Raw genomic sequence first — 18,681 nt, forward strand, 5'->3', positions numbered from 1 at the left:
ACAACAGTGAGGGATGCCAGGAAGGAGCAGGGCAGGGAGCTGTGCGCACGAATAGGCCACACTCATCTCCACTGAGGAGTCAGGCACTGTTGTAACTAAGGGTGCGAACGAGGCAGAGCATTCTAATCTGAGAGCAAGGCTGAGGAAAGGCCTCAGGCAAGAGGAAACGTGGCACAAGACAGCCACAGGGCAGCCAGAATCTAAGGAAAAACACAGAAGGAGGGGCCCTGAGGCGGCCGCGCACACCAGGCAGGTCCCTGTGGGATGATGTGGTCTTTATTCCTGGAAGGATGCCACGGGCTCCATGGGACTGATCTGACTAGTCGAGCACTTGAAAATGCACAGACCTGAAGGACAGACCATTTCAAATATTCATCTTGGAAGTTTTGCCTGGCAGGGAGATAAGCATTATATTATGGACTGATATCCGCTATGCTACAAACTCATTTTCCTCTCAAATAAATCTTCTGGTGTAAAAATGCTCATGGACATTTCTTTAAGATGTTGGCAGTGGTACCAATTCAAAGCAACGGAAAACATTTTGGCCGAAGTATCTCAGAGCCAGCCTTGGGTAGGCCCAATCAAACATGGCAATTCCAGGGTGAACAGTCGCTCCCTGTCCTTCTCTCCATAACTTACTGGTCTGAGGCAAGGCCTTTACTGCCCACATCAATTCAGGGCAAACGAGAACTGAAGACTCAAAGATTTGCTTTTGTCTACACATGTCCGTAAGGCTGGCTCTGACCTCTTTGAAACGCTCCAGCAATGCCCTTAGGGGTGAAATCCCGCATCAATATCCAGCTTGGCAGCTCTCCTAGTTTGACTTCCATGAGTTTCTTCTCCTTCAATGGTACTGAAAAGGAAGAGCAGAAAACACACACACTGAAAAATCTCCCCAAAACACAAAACATCCTTTTATGTCACTTATTTCACCCATTCAGTAAAGGTGCGTTCTGGGGGCCAGCCCCGTGGCCGAGTGGTTAAGTTCGCGCACTCTGCTTCAGCAGCCCAGGGTTTCACGGGTTCGGATCCTGGGTGCGGACCTAGTGCCGCTCTCAAGCCATGCTGAGGCGGCGTCCCACATAGCAGAGCCAAAAGGACCTACAACTAGAATACATAACTATATACTGGGGGACTCTGGGGAGAAAGAAGAAGAAAAAATAAAGACTGACAACAGATGTTAGCTCAGGTGCCAATCTTTAAAAAAACTAAAGGTGCATTCAATAACATCACTACACAGAGGCTGCACGTAAGTGATGTTATGAATAAGTATGTCATACCAAGTGCATTATTTTAAGCTGGAGTCTATACAATGGCAGAACTGCTGCAGCGACAGCTTTATTAATGAAGAGGATTTTGAATGACAGCTTGCTGGGAATGACTGTGTAACAAGAGAACCAAGGGCCACGAGGAAGAAAGTAATAAAGTGGAGGAGAGAATAGAAAGGTTACTGCAAAACTAGTATTTACTTTACATATATTAGCTCATTTAATCTTCAGACAGTTGTTGATGCCTTTATTTTAAAGAGGGTGGCAGGAGTGACTTAGAAAAGTTGGGCAACTTGGCCAAGGTCACACAGCGTGCAGGCAGTGGAGGCTGGACACAACCTCAGGTCTGGCCCCCGCACTCCTGCAGCCAATCTGATTTCCACCTCAGGCATCCTACTTGGGACCACAGATGTCAACTTAGTAAAACCCACTCCAAACGATCCAACAGGCCCCGTATTCCAATGAGAGTCTGGGGACTGAGGACAGGTAGGGCTCCTGGTTGAGGCCATACTGTACTCATCTCTCAGCTGAGGAAGAGAACCGGGGGGGGGTTGGGGAGGGGGTGGACCCGTAAATGGCCAGATGCCCCTAAGGAGGAAATGGTCTCCCTTCCCCTCTCCCCCTGCAGAGATCAACTTTAAAAAGCTACCTAGCGGGGCTGGCCCCGTGGCCGAGTGGTTGAGTTCGCGCGCTCCGCTGCAGGCGGCCCAGTGTTTCGTCAGTTCGAATCCTGGGCGTGGACATGGCACTGCTCATCAGACCACGCTGAGGCAGCGTCCCACATGCCACAACTAGAAGAACCCACAACGAAGAATACACAACTATGTACCGGGGGGCTTTGGGGAGAAAAAGGAAAAAAAATAAAATCTTAAAAAAAAAAAAAAAAAAAAAAAAGCTACCTAGCAGGTGTCTTCTTCAGGGCAAGGAGTCCAGGACAACTGTCCCTCCCTAAAAATGACCAACCACAGGAGGAGCCAGACTGATCACTCCAAGGTTTCCTCTCCATTTTGGGGATCCAAGGAAAGACTAAGGCTCCTTAAGGACCAGTCTCAAGAGTCCAGCTGGGGAATCCCACAGGCCTCCCGACATCTCCCAACCCTTAACAAGGGCAAAGGCTGTCAGGCCATAAACAGAAATGCAAAGCTTAACAGCAGCTTCTAATCCGCCACAGTCACCTGGTGAACCAGACACTTGGCCTTGATGGGCCAGACCGACAGCTTGTCAAGAAACTTGCATACATGGCTTTAGGGTCACAGTTTAGGCTGCCTGTTCCAAACAAACTGGCCCCAACCTTCCAACTAGTCTCATCCAGCAAATGTGGGGCAGCCACCATATGCCAGGCTGCACGCTAAGCACTGTGGATACAGCACTGACCGCAGACAAGAGCCTTCCTCTCAGGAGCCAATGTTCTATGGGGAAGACAATCGTCTCATATCCACTCATCCTCTCCGCTCACCACACTTCAGCCAACCCCCTTCCGTTTCTGCTAACGGACAGGATTGTTTTCACCCGAAGGCCTTTGCTTTGCAGTATCCCTGGATCGCCACAGGGTGTTCTCAACGTAAGTGTCATCTCCTAAAAGGCCTCCTTCCTATATAACCTTTGAGCTCCAGTTTCCTCGTCTGTAAGATGGTTTATTCCAAGGACTGAACGAGAATCTATGTAAAAGCATATGGAACAGTGCTCAGAACTGTAAACTGTTATGATTACTGTTGAAATCTCATTAAGGTTTACGTGAAACACCAAAAAAGAAAAAAAGGAGAAGAGTAGAGAAAGAAATGGCATATAAACCAACTTTAGGACATTTTAAGCATGTAGATAATCACACGGGGATAATCACACCCTTTAGTTCTTCTATAAACAGAAAATGGTAATTAGTTTGGTAATATTTTTGAAATGTGTGAAACTCTCAAATGAATTTCAGGATATGTTCCAAATCTCTGTTGCAAAGATTAGTGTCAATGATATTGAGTTCAACACCAAACAATAATGTCATCTGAGAATGACCTATACCTTTCTCTGTCACCTTCCCTGTGCTATTTCTAGAAAAGCTGAAGAAGCACACATCTTACATCCCAGTTTTGTCTTCACTCGCATCGGTAGGCTTTTAGTCCAAGGACTGCTGTACCACATTTCTTCCTGAATAAGAAGAGAGTCAGTACCTCTGTGACACTCTCAAAGCCTTCGCGCATGCGCTGAGGAGTGCAAACGTCATTCTAAAACCAACTAGCAGGATGTCACTAACTGTTGACACTGGGTAATGAGTATGAAGCGTTCATTACATTATTCTATTGCCTTTGTATCAGAAATCTTCCATAATAAAAAGTTTAAAGATGCTTTTAAAAAATAGAACTATGTTGGGGGAGATGTGCCAAAGAAAACCAGTATTTTGAATCAAAGTATTTTTGATTGGTATAAGGCTGGTGACTCAAAAAAAAAAAAAAAGTCACTTCTGGGTCCAGTATGAAGCTATTTTTTCACATTCACACAAACTATGAAAATATATTCTGCATTCTCATGACCACATTCAGGGGCTGGCATGGTGCCCTGGCACATCACAGGAGAAAAAAGCCAACAATTTAAAATTTATTTTTCTACATATTTGTGTGTCTGTACTATGAAGATAAGAGTGTTTCCTTAATCCAAACTAGGAAATTTTTAAACATAGAAAAAAAAATCACATTAGCCTTAAGGAGAGCCAAATATAGCACCCCCACAAAACTCCAAGGGACCATCACATTGATCAGAGATGCACCCACACTTATTCCAAGGATTTCTTCTTTAGTGGAAGACAAAGGCCTCAGTCCTTGGCAGCCACACTGGAACCCTCCCCCGACACTCACTCCTCTGCAGTCGCTGACTCACACCAGTAGAGGGCAGTCATGAACAGAGCCGACTCTGGGGTCAAGTATTCTGGGTTAAGTGCCACTTCCTAACTGCTTGAGCATCTGGGCAAGTTACTGCCCTCTCTGCCTCAGTTTCCTCCTTTGTAAAATAAGGGTAAAAACAGTACCCACCTTAGTACTTGGCTCGAGGTACTACATAAATGGGAATTATTATGATCTTTCTGCCTATGAGCTATCTGAAGGCGGGAGCATCCCCACACACAGTTCCCCGTCATGACAGACTTTCAGTGAAGGGTGTGGAAGGCCCACAGGTTCTTGGCTGGGGACGTGGCTACCTGGCCTGATTTTACATCAAGAAGCATACTGTCTACCTATGTGGGGAGGCATGAAAATGCCAAGTGTTTCCTGGGTGCTAAATCCAACCTAGGGATTGACCAGAGAGTAAAGAGTTTAGGCTCTGCAGGCCACCCAAGCTCTCTGGAGCATAGTCTTTTTTTTCTTAAACAAATTTTTAAAAATCATAAAAACCATTCTCAGCTCACGGGACATACCAAAACAGGCCCCGGGAAATCCAGCCCATTGGCCACAGTTTGCCGACCCCTGATCTCATCTATTGCTGTTAATTCACAGTTCCATCACTTTACTTGCTAGTGAACTAGTGGTGCACGCTCTGGCAGCAGACACCCTCTAAAAGAGAATCAACACTTAAGAGACCTGGACTCCCAATTCCTCCACCTGGGGTGATGCTGAATGGGCCACTATGTGACATGACCTTGCCCAAGGGTCACAGAGTGAAAGCTGGCATGACCAGCACTCGACTGTGGGCCAGGCAGTGTTCCACGTACCTCACGGGTACAAAATTGTTTAATCCTCAGACCACACTGCTCTTCACAACAACCCTCTGCTTAAATAAGACGCCAAGTCCCAATGATTCCCTTTTACATGTTGCCTTGTTTAAACAGCTCACAGCCACCGTGGGTAAGTATTCTCACGCCTGTTTTCACAGATGGGAAAAACAGCATCACTCTCATCTTTTCTGACCCCCTCTTCGCTTCACCAGGCTGGGACTAAGAATATAGAAATTGGGGTAAGACACACACCGGTTAATCAAAACTCTGCCACTATGACGCAGTGTGACCTCAGGCAGGCCACCCCACATCCCTGTCCGTTATTTGCCTCATCTTTAAAATGGGATCAATGTTCCTGGCACTGACTTCCTGACAAGGCAACTGTGAAGATCGAGGGCTAAAACATGGTTTTCGTATTAAAGGGAAAAAATCAGTGTGCACAGTCCGGTGAGTGTAGAGATTTATATGTCACCGAAAAGCCTGCTGCGCATAAGGTCATCTTTGGGAATAAATCTCAGCTTACCACGAGACGAGCCCCCAGACTCCTAGTTTTGAATGGCAGCTCAGCCCTCTCACTAGTTGTGACCTTGAACGGGTCACTCCACCTCTCTGAGCCTCTTCGGCGCATATTTAACAGAAACGCCTCGAATCTTAAGCGGTGTCAGGCACCGTCTTGGGCTTAACTTGAGCTTCAGCTTCGGGAAAAGGGACAGAAGCTGCGCGCAGGGTTCAAGTGCAAAGCGCCCGGGTGGCGGCGGGGACGAGAGCACCTACTCCTCAGCGGGGAGAGGCAGGGTGGCCGAGGGGCGCGGTCCGAGGCCCGGGGGCGCGGCGCTCGGCTGCCCTCCCCGTCCCCGCTGCGGCAGGGGGCGCGGGCCCTGCACGGGCTGGTGTCGCCGCGGGGCGAGCGGACAGGGGTCGGATACGCGGGACCCGGGGCGTCTCAAGTGAGGGCGCGGTGAAGGTCCTGAGCGACGGGCAGGCGGCTCCGCAGCTCCCTCCCCTCCCAGGAAGACTCGGGACCCCGGACCCCGGTTCCCGCCGCCAAGCTGGAGGCCCCAGCGGGGTGCAGACACTCACCGACTGACGCCATCTTGGAGTCCTGGGTGTCCGCTGTGCCGGGCCGCGCGAGGCCTGCTGGGAAAGGAGCACGCGCCCCGCGGCCGCGGGGAGCAGAGGCTCACGGGAAGCAGGTCGCGACCACTACGAGGCTGGGGCTGCAAGTGCGCCATGGAGTGAAGGGCGAAGTCCGTGGAGGGCAAAGCAGTTGGGGGCGAGGAGAAGCGGGGCTCAGCTTGGGCTCCTAATCCTAGGAGGGAGGAAGCGGGGGAGGCTGGAAGGGACCGAAAATGGGAAGTGAGGAGAACAGAGCATCCTGGCTTTCCTACTCTGTCGCCTTTCCTCCTCTGAGATACGCTGCGACTCTCAAGGAATTCCCAGGCGCCACGAAAAGCTGATCCAGGTGTAGGCTCCAAATACGTAGGTTTGATTCAAGAGTACCTATATGTGTCCCAGCTCTGATCTGAGACCTGAGGACAGAAATAAGCAAGACCCTAGGGATACAAAGCTCCCGCCCTTCTTTCTGCCACTTCTCCAGGCACAATGATGCTTCACCACGATCTTTATTTTTCTGCGAAGGCCACGATCTGGTGTTGATAAGAACTTGAGTAACTGGGCTCCATTCCTGGTTAAGCAATTCTGACTTGGGCAAGACACTGGATTCTCTGAATCTCAGCTTCCTCCTCTCTAAGATAGGGATGCAGCCCTCACCTGGCATCCTTGTTGTTGGAATTAAATGAAACAATGTGTCACAATAAAGGATTAAGGGGCCGGCACTGTGACCCAGTCGTTAAGTTCGTGCCCTCCCCTTCCGCGGCCCAGGGTTTGGCTGGTTTGGAACCTGGGCACCGACATGGCACTGCTCATCTGGCCATGCTGAGGCGGCGTCCCACATGCCACAACCAGAGGCACTCGCAACTAGAATATGTGCAACTATGTACTGGGGGGCTTTGGGGAGAAGAAGGAAAAAAAAAAAAAAGATTGGCAACAGATGTTAGGTCAGGCGCCAATCTTTAAAAATAAATAAATAAATAAAGGATTAGGAACTGAGTGGATATTAGGAACTGGACCAGTGAACTGATAACTTCATCAGAAAAGTGACTTGGGGGAGTTAATTTTCAAACTCGTCTTTATCAGTCGTTTATTCATTCACCAAACCCACACTACAATGTACTGGGCACTAGGGACATAGCAGTCAATCAGACGTGGTCTCTGCGCTCTAGGATCCCTGGTATTGGGTGGGAGGCAGATGTGTAGACAGGTGAGAGCACTGTCGTGGATGCGTGTGAAGGTGTGCGGCAGGGAGCCATGAACTCCTAGGGAGGGAGAGATTTAGGGGGGCTTCAGGGAAGAGATGTTCATCTGAGCTGGCTTTTGAAAAATGAAGATGCAGGGGGTGGCCCCATGGCCTAGTGGTTAGGTTCGTGTGCTCCACTTCAGTGGCCCAGGTTTGCCAGTTGGGATCCTGGGCACAGACCTACACACCACTTATCAAGCCATGCTCTGGTGGCATCTCACATAGAAGAACTAGAATGACCTACAACTAGGCTATACAACTATGTACTGGGGCTTTGGGGAGGGGAAAAAAAAAAGAGGAAGATTGGCAACAGAGGTTAGCTCAGGGCCAATCTTCCTCACCAAAAAAAAAAAAAAAAAAAGAGCTTAAAAAAAAGAAATGAAAAATGAAGACACAGTTGACGAGCAGACACGCTGACAAAGGACACTCCAGCCACCAGGAACTGCATGTACAAAGGCATAAAGGGATAGAGCCATGCAGTGGGTTTGGGTCAGAATGGTGGGACTTGGGTGTTATTGTTTAATGGGTACAGAGTTTCTGTTTAGATGATGAAAAAGTTCTGGAGATGGATAGTGGTGATGTTTGCACAACAATATGAATGTACTTAATGCCACTGAATTGTACACTTAAATATAGTTAAGGGGCCAGCCCGCTGGTGCAGCAGTTAAGTGTGCACATTCCACTTTGGTGGCCCAGGGTTCAGTGGTTCAGATCCTGGGTGCAGACATGGCACCGCTTGGCAGGCCGTGCTGTGGTAGGCGTCCCACATATAAAATAGAGGAAGATGGGCATGGATGTTAGCTCAGGGCCAGTCTTCCTCAGCAAAAAGAGGAGGACTGGCAGCAGATGTTAGCTCAGGGCTAATCTTCTTCAAGAAAAAAAAAGTTAAAATGGTAAGTTTTATGTATATTTTACAATAAAAAAATAAAAAGAAAGAAGAATGGTGGCAGCGATGTTGGAGATGGATGAGTCTGGAGAGGCAAGCAGGGGTCAGAACACAAAATGCTGTGAATGCTAGGTGAAGAGTGGAGCTTATCCTGAGAGCAATGGGGAGCCAGCCAGGGTTTAAGAAAGAGAGTGGCATGATCAGACCTACATACTAGAACAATAACCCAGGTTGCTGGGTAGATAATAGATGAAGGGGGTTGGGGGGTGAGGGTGTAAAACTGGATGCAGGCCAGCTATGCAGGGGACATAGTCCTGCAGGATGCTCATGTCAACAAGTATTGAGTGCTACTCTGTGCCAGGTACTGTTCCAGGCACTGGAGATCCTGGGAAAGCAAAGCAAATAAAAATCCCTGCCTTTTGTGGAGCGTTCGTTCCAGAGGAGAGAGGACAATAAACAAACAAATGGAATTTATAGTCAGGATGGGCTGGGTTTGGCTGCAGTGAAGAAAAACCAAACCAACAAACAAAAAACCCCTCCAAATCCCAGGGATTTTATTTTAAAAAGGTTATTTTTTACTGACCCTACATGCCCTTCACAGGTAGTCAAGAGATTCTACTCGTTGTACTCACTCAGGGATTCAGACTAACAAGCAGCCACTATGTCAACCAGCTGACTGCCACGCCAGAGGAAAGAGACCAGTTTGGAGCCGCATTGCAGGTCCACACCCTGGCCTGGAGCTGCACCGCTACCGCCGCGCACACTCATTGGCCGGAATTGGTCACGTGGCCTCATCTGCCAGAGGGACCCAGAGGCGCAAAACCATCTTCCGCTCCAAAGAGACGTGGGAAATGGCCACGATCTCACCATTGCGTTTGATGGTGATGAGTGGAGAAAAAGAAAGCTGTGAAGGTCAGCGAGTGCCAGGGGACGTGAGGCAGTGGTTTTAAACAGGGTGACTGAGCAGACCGCCCCAGAGGTGACACGTGGCAAAGGCCGGTGGGGGCGCGGAGTGAGCCACGTGGACGTCTGGGGGTCGCGAGAGGCGGCAGGCAGAGAGGGCAGGTTGGCCTGTTTACAGAAGGGAAGCAATGGAGAGCAGGGACAGACACATTCAGCGGGCAGATCCTCCGGGCTTGGGAGTGGACTGTGTTTGATAGCGGGTGGTGGGAAGGGGTCGAGGACATCCTCAGTTTTCTGGCCTGGGAGGGGATGGGTGGGAAAACTACCACTGAGATGGGAGCAATTAGACCAGCGCTGTCCCGTAGACCGGTCTGTGGTGATGGAAACGGTCTGTGCACTGTCCAATTCCATAGCCACCGACCACATCTGGTTTTTGAGTCCTATTTACTTAATTTCAGTATTGATTGATTGATGAATGTGGCCAGTGACTAGTATCTAGATCATGTTTTAAAATGTAGGTTTTATTATTATTCACATATAGTGAGGTCAACAGATCGGGAGATGATTGCCAGTGAAAGGATAGCTCATTATTTACAGTTTCCAAGAGAAGGGGATGTGTGTGTGGGAGTGGGGGGGGGGGGGGATGGGACAGAGAACAGAGGAAACAGCAGGTGGGTCAGAAGGCAGAGGGAGGGAGGAAAAATGTGGGCAAGAGCCTTTGTTGTGGTTTCCATGGGACAGAACAGGTGAGGCAGGGAAAACAGGTTTAAGATTGGCAAGTTTGAATCATTTCAGGGGGCTCCAGGGTGTAGGCAGTGGAGTGATGAGGGCAGGTGGCCTGGAGTGTAAGAGCCAAGGAAAGAAGGTGGTTGGGAGTATGGGCTCGGGAACGATTTGCATTTGAAAGATGTGCTCCTGCACAGGTTGTTAGAACCACATTCGGGGATTTCATCGCAGGGACAAACGCTGGCCCCTTCCCAGCCAGCAGGCACCAGCAGACAGCGGCAAGGGCAGGCTTGGGTAGAGCTGCCCGCCTCCGGGCGCTTTGAGGACTGTACAGTTTTCTTCTCTATTCAAGGAAGAGCCTAAGTGTGAAAACCAGAAGGATTTGTGGTTACGTAAAAACCACGAGTCCAAACAAAGTCTGGGGTCACCATGTCTGGGTTTACCCGTGACCCATGATTTCTAATCCCTAGTTGCTCATCCTCAGAAGGAAGCAGGGACAAGGAAGGGGTGAACCCAAAGGTCCTCCTGTCCCAGGAGCACCATGTAACCCCCCTGGCCCCGAGGCTCAGCGTCAGGTCCACACCCTGGGCGGAGGGCTGGAATTTACTCCTCTCCTAGGTCCATCAAGAAAACAGACTCTTCACTGGGGAGGAGATCCAGTTTCTTGACATTCATCTCCTTTGGAATGCTTTTTCTTTCCTTTCTTCTCTTAAAACAAAAACAAACAAAAAATCCAATGCTGTCTGAGGAAACTTCAGATGGCAAGTTTTTCTTGTGTTGTCAAGTTTTTCTTGTGTTGCCAGAATAATTCATCTCAGGTCCTGCCAAGTTCAGCAAGTTGTCACCAGCAGTGTGCAGGGGTGTAGGAGCAGGAGGCATGGGACCCATTAAGACTTGTTCTAAGGGGTTTGCATTTCTGGGGGTGACATATTGGGATCTGGTTTCCAGAGGGGGTGCAGCAGCTCTCTGTTAGACGGAAAGCTGTGGCCATTCCAGCTTTGGTGACCTGGAACGACCTTTCTTATCACCTCAGAAACAATAGGGGTGCCTCCTGCCGGGAGAACAGCCCCATATCGGGGAGCTCATTACAGTTAATAAAGGCTTTTGCGATCATTGTTGCATCTTCCAAGGTTCTGGAGGGTAGGGGTCATTACCTTCACTTGCCAGATAGACACAACATCAAACAATATTCCCTGTGATCCTGTTCTTATTGGCGAGTACGCTGTGACCTATGTCTGCAGTAGCATCCATCAAACTCGAAGAAAATGGTCTGTTTACTTTTCTGCTTCATTCAGTATAAATTGAGCTCCTTTTTAAAGCTGTGTTTCAGTACTTAAAGTGTGGTTGTCTCATCAGAGATGTTCAGTAGATGTTTGTTAAGTTATTGTGTGAAAAAATAGAGGTAAATGAACAAAACAGTGCATAAAAGAATCACGCTGAGAGTGGAAGAGAAGCAGAGTTATTATGATGGTGAGGAAGCTTAAAGAGGTGGTGCATGAGAGGACGCAGCCTGTAGGGGGGAGGATAACAGGGGAGAGACGAGAGGTGCTGAAGAGAGAGAGAGAGAAGAGAGAAATCCCAGAGGATCTGATTTATATACAACTAAAGGGAAATAGGACAGAAGGAGGGTAACAAAGGGAGAGACCAGGTTAGGAGAAAGCAGGAAACAGAATGAATGAGAAGATAATTTTAAAAGGCAGAAAGGTTAGAAATGAAATTTATATTCCAAATCAGGAAGACACAAACGAGAGAAGAGGGGACATAAAATTAAATGAAGTTGTAAAAGATGGCTGAAAAAAATTAAAAATGGGAGTAACAAAAATACAACACATTGTGAAGAGAATGCGAGACAGAGTTGCAGACAAGGAATGGTATTGAAACACAAAAAAGAACTGAAAAGCAAGAGAAAATTGTAAAAATTACAAATTAGGAAATGATGAAGGACTCAATGCAAGGGAAGTGAAGAAGGAGGGTGTGGATGTGCGTGGAAATGGAGAAATACACAATCTTAGAAAGACCGAAATATAACAATGAACAAAAGAGACTGTCTTCATCAGTTTGAGGGGCTGTAACAAATTACCACAGACTAGGGGGTTTAAACAACATAAAATTTATAGCTCACAGTTCTGGAGGCTAGAAGTCCGGGAACAGTGTGTCTGCAGATTCAGTTCTTGGGGAGGGCTCTCTTCCTGGTTTGCAGACGGCCACCTTCCCATTGCATGCTCACAAGGAAGAGAGCAGAGAGGGAAGCAAGCTCTCTCCAGTCTCTTACAAGGGCACTAGTTTCACCTTGGGGGCTCCATCCTCAGGACCTAATTCCTTCCCAAAGATCCCACCTCCTAACACTATGACCTGGGGGCTTAGGGTTTCAACATATGAATTTTCAGAAGACACAAACATGAAGTCCATAAGAGGAATCTAAGGCAGTGATGGAAATAGAGAGAATTAAGTAGTAATTCTCCGGAAAATCCTCCCTGTGGCTCTCTCTTTCAGCACCTACACAGAGGGGACCCACAGGAACTGGTTTCATGGCCTCAGCATGCTGGTATTGAATTGACGGGCTGTGTCTGGGGGGATGGCTGGATCTATGTTACAGGAACCTGGTGAAGTGATCTCCTTTCACACTGGGATGTGGTTGTCATGTCGCTCGCATGGGTCCCGACACTTTCCAGGGTGGGAGTTTCTGAAGAAGGTGACAAAAATAACAAGAATGTGCCTTCTCTGGGAATTAGTGCTGAGAAATCTATTGGGACATATCCAGAAATGATTTTGGTGTTAATAGAACTCTACCTGTAAGTTAGAGTTGGGGTTCGGTACTGTAAACCTTAATTGTATACTAAGGAAGCAATAATTATGTAATAATTGAGCAATAATTAAGACACTAGCATAGTAGCCTTGATGGAACGCAATGCAACATTTAGAGTTATGATTAAAAGGATTAGGCAAAATGGAAGATGTAATATTTAAAGTAAAATAGATTCTGAAATGGTATTTATAATTTTTAAATATTTAAGACAAAATTCTTGCAAGTGGATAATATGTGAGAGGAATGTTAAAATATCATTGTTAAATGATGGGCCTTTGGTTTTGTTCAAATGCAATTTTCTTTTAATAAGGTTGTATTTTCAGGATCCCCTATAGTTATATATAAGCTCCTGGCCTCACCACCAAGCTGCCCATGTGTGGATCTGACCCTAAACTGCATATCAAAGGTTTTGAGAACTGAGCCACAGGGTAAACAACTACCCAGGCCCCAGACTGACCGGTGCATGGGGCACATGCAGGACAACGCCAAATAGCACTGCAAAGCATTTGTCAAAATCCAACACCGTTCATGATAAACACTCTCAGTAAACTAGGAATGGAGTGGAACTTTCTCAGCTTCATAAAGACTATCTACAAGAAACCTACAGCCAACATCACACTTACTGGAGAGAAACTAGAACCTTTCCCACTAAGATCAGGAACAAGGCAAGGATGTCCCCTCTCACCACTCCTTTTCAACATGGCACTGGAAGTCCTTGCTAATGCAATGAGGCAAGGTATACAGACTGGGAAGGAAGATATAAAACTGTCTTTGTTCATGAATGATATGATCGTCTATGCAGAAAATCTGAAAGAAATGACAAAAAAACTCCTGGAACTAGTAGGTGATTATAGCAAGGTTGCAGGGTACAAGGTTAATATACGAAAGTCAATTGCTTTCCTATATACCCAGAATGAACAAATGGAACTTGAAATTAAAAATACCATTTACATTAGCACCAAAAAATATGAAATACCTAGGTATAAATCTAGCAAATGTACAAGATGGACACGAGGAAAAGCTATAACACTCTGATGAACAAAATCAAAGAACTAAATAAATGGAGAGGTATTTCAGGTTCTTGGATAGGAAGACTCAATATTGTCAAGATGTCAGTTCTTCCCAACTTGATCTATAGATTCAATGCGATCCCAATCAAGATCCCTGCAAGTTATTTTATAGATGTCGATAAACTGATTCTAAAGTTTAAGTGGAGAGGCAAAAGATCCAGAATAGCCAACACAATATTGAAGGAAATGAACAAAGTTGAAGGGCTGATGCTACCTGACTCCAAGACTTACTATAAAGCTACAGTAATCAAGATAATGTGGTATTGGGGCCAGCCCTATGGCATAGTGGTTAAGTTTGGCATGCTCTGCTTTGGTGGCCCAGGTTCACAGTTTCAGATCCCAAGTGTGGACCTACACCACTTGTCAGCCATGGTGTGGCAGCAACCCACATACAAAATGGAGGAAGATTGGCACAGGTGTTAGTTTTCTGAACGTGTGCACTTGGAGAATTCCCCAGGTATGCTCTGATGGAGAAGTTCCCCGTGAGGATCATTGTGTGACCCTAAATCTTCATGCCATCACATCTTATATTCAAACAGTAGAGGTGGGTTGTTATCCAATTAGCCACCAGGGGGCACTATAGACACAGAAAAAATATCCTTTGGCTGACCCACCAGCCCAACACCTCCCCCTCCTCCCCCCCCCCCCCCCCCCCCCCCCCGCCACTGATGACAGAATTTGGTCACATCAGCCAGACCCTCAGACAAGGAGGGTCTGCAGCTGCTGGCTTTCCCTTAAGGGGAGCAAAGCAAGGAAACCAACAAATAACATGCCCCCTTTTTGTGAACGAATAAGAAAGATTATGTGCTGCTGAATTTATAATAGGTGACAGGCACCCAACTTATATCAATGCTTTTGTGTCTCTTCCCAAATCTTTAATTGCAGTGGGGTCTTGGACAACCGTTTCTTCATTTGGTCACAGGTTCTTCATCCGTAAGATGGAAATTTTGGAATGAGTAGTGTGCAAGGTCCCATCTGGGTCAGAATTCCTGGGGGTCATGATTTAGCTTGGGGCAAGGAACCTCTGTCATTGAGTCTTGATGATTTGGGGAAATCAGATAAAAGCAGTGAGCCCTCTCTCCATGCATTGCCAGCCTCATGATCTGTAACCACTTCAGGGTGTTCACTGTGTCCCGAGGCCACCCATGGTCCTTGGTTAAACAGCTCTGCCTTGCATTCTGGTGCCCACCCTTACTGGTCCCTCCCGCTCAGGGCATCATTCACAGCTGGATGCCTCAGCGTTAGAGAAGCAGTTCAGAGACTGACCCACTCTGGGATGTTGCCTTTTGTTTTCAAGAATTGAGACACTAAGAAATGCTTCTTTGGGGAGAAGAAATGTGTCGTTGTCACGTTCTCCAACCCAGCCCCAAAAGCAGCCTCAATTGTTTTCTAGAAAGTGGCAAATGGTTTCTGCAGATTCTCTCTCCAAAGTATTGAGTTGTCCCCGAACTGGAAGTGAAGTCCTCTTAGCTCTCTGCTCCTGCTCCTGTGGGCACAGTTAACCCAAGAGAGATTTTTTTTTCTTGGTCTCCCAGCAATATGGCCTGCCTGAAGTTGGTGCTCTGGGTCTCCCTAATGTGGGAACTTCCTTCACCTTCTCCACGCAGGTGAGGAACATGGCAGAGGCAGCCAGATGGAAAGGGCGCCCCTGGGTCTAAGCAGAAGTACGCACTGACATTGTCATTATGACAGTCATGCTCCATGAAGAGGCTTATCAGAAAACCTAGAACATTGTGGACACTTAATAAATGAAAGCTATTGCCTGAGAATACACACGCAGAGTCATTTATACATAACAGACACACACAAAAAGCTTCTTTCTCTCTGAAGCCCAACGGGTAACCCTGGGACAGGAACCCAGCGCTGAGTATGTCCCAGGAGCCATTTCTGTCCAAAAGCTGGTGAGATGGAGCAGGAGGTCAGAGGAGTAACCCCAGGAGGCCATGATGCAAGTGACCTTCCTGCCCAGGCAGCCTGCCCAAGATGACCATCATGGGCTCTCTGGAGCTGGACTCGGGGGGGCAAGGAGTGTGCAGGATCCTGTCTGGAGCATGCACAGAGGATGACTGTGGGGGCTCCAAGAATCTACGCTGGCAATGGAGAGAGAGGAAAGAGGAGGGGACACGCCATCCACACTTTAGCCATTCCAGCTCAGATCTACTGAGGAGTCCTGGACAATGGAGTGAATCCTTCATTTACACATGGGAAAGGTGAAAGGCTGAACCATGATCATCCTGGGAGTTAGAGATTTCGTCTGGTTTCCTTCCCAGACCTGCTCATAGCCTGAGCCCAAGCTAAGGGTGAAGGAGGAAAATCAGTCCCTTTCTCCACCCCCACCCTTCAGAGGTTGAGTGCTAATCTCTGTGCTGTCAGATGGACGCGGGGGACCTGAGAAGGTGGAGTAAGAAAGTAAAAAATAATAATAATAAAGAATTACACACCAAAATCACAATAATACTAACTTTTAGGCTAATAATTTTTAAAAATGTATTAGTCTCTTAAATCTTGTAGATAACAAAAGGTGGCATTACAAATGTTTCTTACAACAATATTAGCTTTTATAATTGCCAAAAAATAAAAGTCCGACAGCCCTGGCTCCCTCTGAGCTGTGATCAAGAGTAGGACATAGCAGGGGCACAAATCACTGCTTTCCTGGATATGCTGGGACTTGTGTGGCCGAGGGCAAGTTCCCCCTCTGGTCCTAGCTTCCCAGCACATGATTCCAATTCTGACACCAGTTCCAATATGTGGGGTTTTTCCCCTCCACAGCACCAAGCAATTCTCTGACACCAGCTGAGTGTCCTACAATTCAACTCAGTTCTGACACTATCTACCTAGAGACAGCGTCAGATCCCACCGGTTAAGGGCTCAGTCCTGCAAGACTGCCCTCCCCCAACTTCAGACACCAATTGCAAGTCCAGGTTGTCACCTGGGCTTCTGACCAACTGGCTATAGAGAGGAGGTTCTGATGACCCCCACCTTCAGTTTGATTAATTTGCTAAAGCAGCTCAGAACTCAGAAAAACATTTTACTTACTAGATTATTGCTTTATTATAAAAGGATGTAACTTAGGAATAGCCAGATGGAAGAGATGCATAGGGCAATGCAAGAGGAAGGGTGTGCAGTTTCCACGCCCTCTCTGAGCACGACTTTCCCAGCACCTCCACGTGGTCACCAACCCAGAAGCTCTCCAAACCCTGTCCTTTCGGGTTTTTATGGGAGCTTCATTGCATAGGCATGACTGATTAAATCATTGGCCATTGCCGATTAAACTCAATTAATACGACATTCATAAGACAAAACTTAGCCACACTGGAAAAAACCAGAACAGTGGTTGTTTTTGTGGGATAGGCGTGGGGATTGACTGGGAAAGGGCATGAGAGAATCTTGTGGGGCTGAGGTTAACGTTCTATAACCTCACAGGGGTTCGTGTTACATAGGTGTATGCATTTGTTAAAACTCATCACTTAAGATGTGCATTTCAGTGCAAGCAAATTTTAACTAAAATGTATACTGTACAAAATGTGGAACTCTAGTTACCATGCCTTCTGAATTATTTAAGGAAAGTATACTGATGTCTGCAATTTTGTTTGAAACAGATAAAATAAGATGGGTTGATGGATGGGATGGATAGATATGTGACAAAGCCAGAACATTTAAATGTTAATGATGGAATTAATGCTGCAGGAATACACGTGTCATCTGTAAAGTTCTTTCACTCATCCATAATGTTTCAAAGTTTTCATAATTAAATGCTGGGAAAAAACTTTAGGAGGCCCTTCCTCTTTTCACGTTTTGTGGAGGTCCCCCATTCAAAGGGATGTGAAGTTTTAGGGTAGCTGATCTGTTGGGATGCCAAGACAATGGGGGAAGAAGCCTGTTCAAAGCAAGAATACGATAAGATAAGCTATCACCCAGATTCTTTCAGGGACTTCCAGCAACCTCCCTCCCTCAGTGTTCACTTCCCTCCAGGTTCCTGGACAGGTGCAGGGAGGCCTTCAGAGCTCAGAGGGGAGCCATGGAGTGCAAGGGGCATGGCTAGGCCCCCATGAAGCGTGCAGTGCTCCCCAAGGGTGCCTGATGGGGCTAAGTGTTAATATCACAGGTGGGACAACCTTTGTGCTGGCCACTCCCCCATAAAGGATTCAGTAGCATGGACTCACATGTTCATTCATCCAGTTTGAAGGAGAAGAAAATGCACTAAGTGAGGCCGAGTGGGCAGCATACTTTTCTTTTTCTCCTCCTTTTGCAGACTCAGGACCTCTGACAACGGTGCTCATTAGGGCTCTGATTTTTTTGGTCCAGGATTCCACCTACATTTTCCTCTCTGGCTTGTGACACATGAAGTGAGCACCCCTCATGATTCAGGCTCCTCAAGGTTCATCCAGCCCCTGCCCACCTGACCCTCCATTTTCCTTCGGCTTGGGAAGAAGTCTGTATCGTTTTCAACACTGTAAAAGACCGACTATGAGAAATACCTGGCACCTGCCCCTTCTGAGGCTGTCTTTTTCACTCTGGTGTTCTGCAAACATGCCGATAGCACTTCACGCCCTCACTTCTATTTTCTTTGTCAGCCAGAGTTCCCGAAGCTTTCTGAGGTTTCCCATAATACTGGGATCACTGAGCTCACGATGTTGTTCATTCTCGTGATGCACTTCCTGTCGTTGCTACTCCACCAGCACTGGAATTTTGGTGTTTCCGTCCGAACCCAGTGGGGTTCAGCTTGGTGTTTCTCTTTTTCTTTGGCTTTCCCAAGGGTAGAGAAGGTACATATGGATGAGAAGTCCGTGCCTGAGCTCAGAAGAGGAGCTGTGGGTCAGAGTGGTCACTTCAGCAGAGTCAGCTTTAAAGCGCTCCTGGAAGGAACCAGCAGAAGGAGCAGGAGCTGGAAGGCCTTCTCTGGGCGCCAAGACTCTGTCAAGCACAGGCCCTGGCGACGTGGGCTTTTATCCCCGCCCAACGGCCAACCGGC

The 18,681-nt window shown here is 47.4% G+C and overlaps 2 protein-coding genes across 5 annotated transcripts in view; one reads left to right on the forward strand and one right to left on the reverse strand.

The window, feature by feature from the left end:
• CPSF4 (cleavage and polyadenylation specific factor 4) overlaps positions 1-2,162 on the forward strand; it is a 21,382-nt gene extending 19,220 nt beyond the window's left edge. For all 3 annotated transcript variants that reach the window (XM_014729799.3, XM_070231430.1, XM_023655303.2), the window contains exon 8: positions 1,897-2,162. In XM_014729799.3, the coding sequence (XP_014585285.1) occupies positions 1,897-1,950 (54 nt within the window). In that variant the 3' untranslated portion in view covers positions 1,951-2,162. The remainder of the gene's footprint in view (positions 1-1,896) is intronic.
• Positions 1-18,628, reverse strand: part of ATP5MF (ATP synthase membrane subunit f) — a 20,156-nt gene extending 1,528 nt beyond the window's left edge. Inside the window, exons 1-3 of one of the 2 annotated variants that reach the window (XM_070231436.1) lie at positions 18,188-18,628; positions 6,043-6,271; positions 746-853 (exon numbers count right to left, since the gene is read on the reverse strand). In XM_070231436.1, the coding sequence (XP_070087537.1) occupies positions 746-853; positions 6,043-6,055 (121 nt within the window). In that variant the 5' untranslated portion in view covers positions 6,056-6,271; positions 18,188-18,628. Of the gene's footprint in view, positions 1-745; positions 854-6,042; positions 6,272-17,872 lie in introns of both variants that reach the window. The other variant, XM_001494978.7, reaches the window with a different exon arrangement.
• Between the last annotated feature and the right edge of the window lie 53 nt (positions 18,629-18,681).

The sequence above is a fragment of the Equus caballus genome, chromosome 13 (genome assembly GCF_041296265.1).
Source record: "Equus caballus isolate H_3958 breed thoroughbred chromosome 13, TB-T2T, whole genome shotgun sequence".
NCBI classification, from domain to species: Eukaryota; Metazoa; Chordata; class Mammalia; order Perissodactyla; family Equidae; genus Equus; species Equus caballus.